Genomic DNA, 883 nt, shown 5'->3' on the forward strand with positions numbered 1-883 from the left:
AGGCTGGGCCACCTACCTGGTTCAGTCCCTTAGTCGCTTTGATGCGCAGGTAAAATCCCTCGATTTTCTCTATTTCAGGTTTCATTAAAAGGGCATTTATTAACCACACTCTATATTTTCGTTCTTTCTCAGATCAGGCAAAAAGTGTCAATCATCACCAAAGATGCAGAACCAGTGGATGACGATGACCAATCCAGTGAAGACCTGCGTGAGGGGCGTAGACGGGTCCCGAGGCGAGAATCCAAGTTAGATGAACAAGCAGGACCATCATCTCCAAGTGCAGCATTGCCTGCTCAAAATCCAGTGCCCAAAAAGGTGGGCGGAGAAGGAGGACGCAGACGTTCCTCTGCTGGAACTCGAGGTAAAGAGTCTGATGGAAAAAATGAGCCCTCATCCCCAAGTCCCACACCTTCTCCTACCCAGCCACCCATAGTGCAGGGAGGGCCGGTGGTGGTTTTCCACAGTGAGAAGATGAAGGGTATGAAGGGTCTGCTCTCTGCGGCCAAGATCAACTCTAGTGCCATTAAACTGCAGCTCACGGCCCAGTCCCAAGTGCAGATGAAGAGACAGAAACCCACACCTTCTGGAGATTACACCTTGTCCTTCATGAAACGCCCTCGCAAAACTCTTTAAAATGACCCATTTATAGTGTTTGTTTTTTCTTTTACATGTTCACCTGGAGTGAAGTTCGTTCGTTTACTTGCAAATTGACTCTTATCAAATATTTTGATAAGCTGATGCTGAGTTTAATTAAAACTATTACAAGTTGGAGTCAGAAAACCTATCATGCACCAGCAATTATGCTTTTTTATTTTAGAGTGTAAAGTAATTTTATTGATTTGCCTTAATTTTGTATTATTACAATAAGTTCTATTAGATAGAA

The 883-nt window shown here is 43.8% G+C and overlaps 1 protein-coding gene across 1 annotated transcript; it reads left to right on the top strand.

The window, feature by feature from the left end:
• Positions 1-4: 4 nt before the first annotated feature.
• LOC107735620 (menin-like) lies at positions 5-852 on the top strand (the record flags this gene model as incomplete). Its single annotated transcript, XM_016547247.1, has 2 exons — positions 5-49; positions 133-852. Coding segments are annotated over 2 exons (546 nt in total), but the record flags the coding sequence as incomplete, so codon positions are not given.
• Between the last annotated feature and the right edge of the window lie 31 nt (positions 853-883).

Source organism: Sinocyclocheilus rhinocerous, unplaced genomic scaffold (assembly GCF_001515625.1).
Source record: "Sinocyclocheilus rhinocerous isolate Xijiao unplaced genomic scaffold, SAMN03320098_v1.1 C36180734, whole genome shotgun sequence".
NCBI lineage: Eukaryota > Metazoa > Chordata > Actinopteri > Cypriniformes > Cyprinidae > Sinocyclocheilus > Sinocyclocheilus rhinocerous.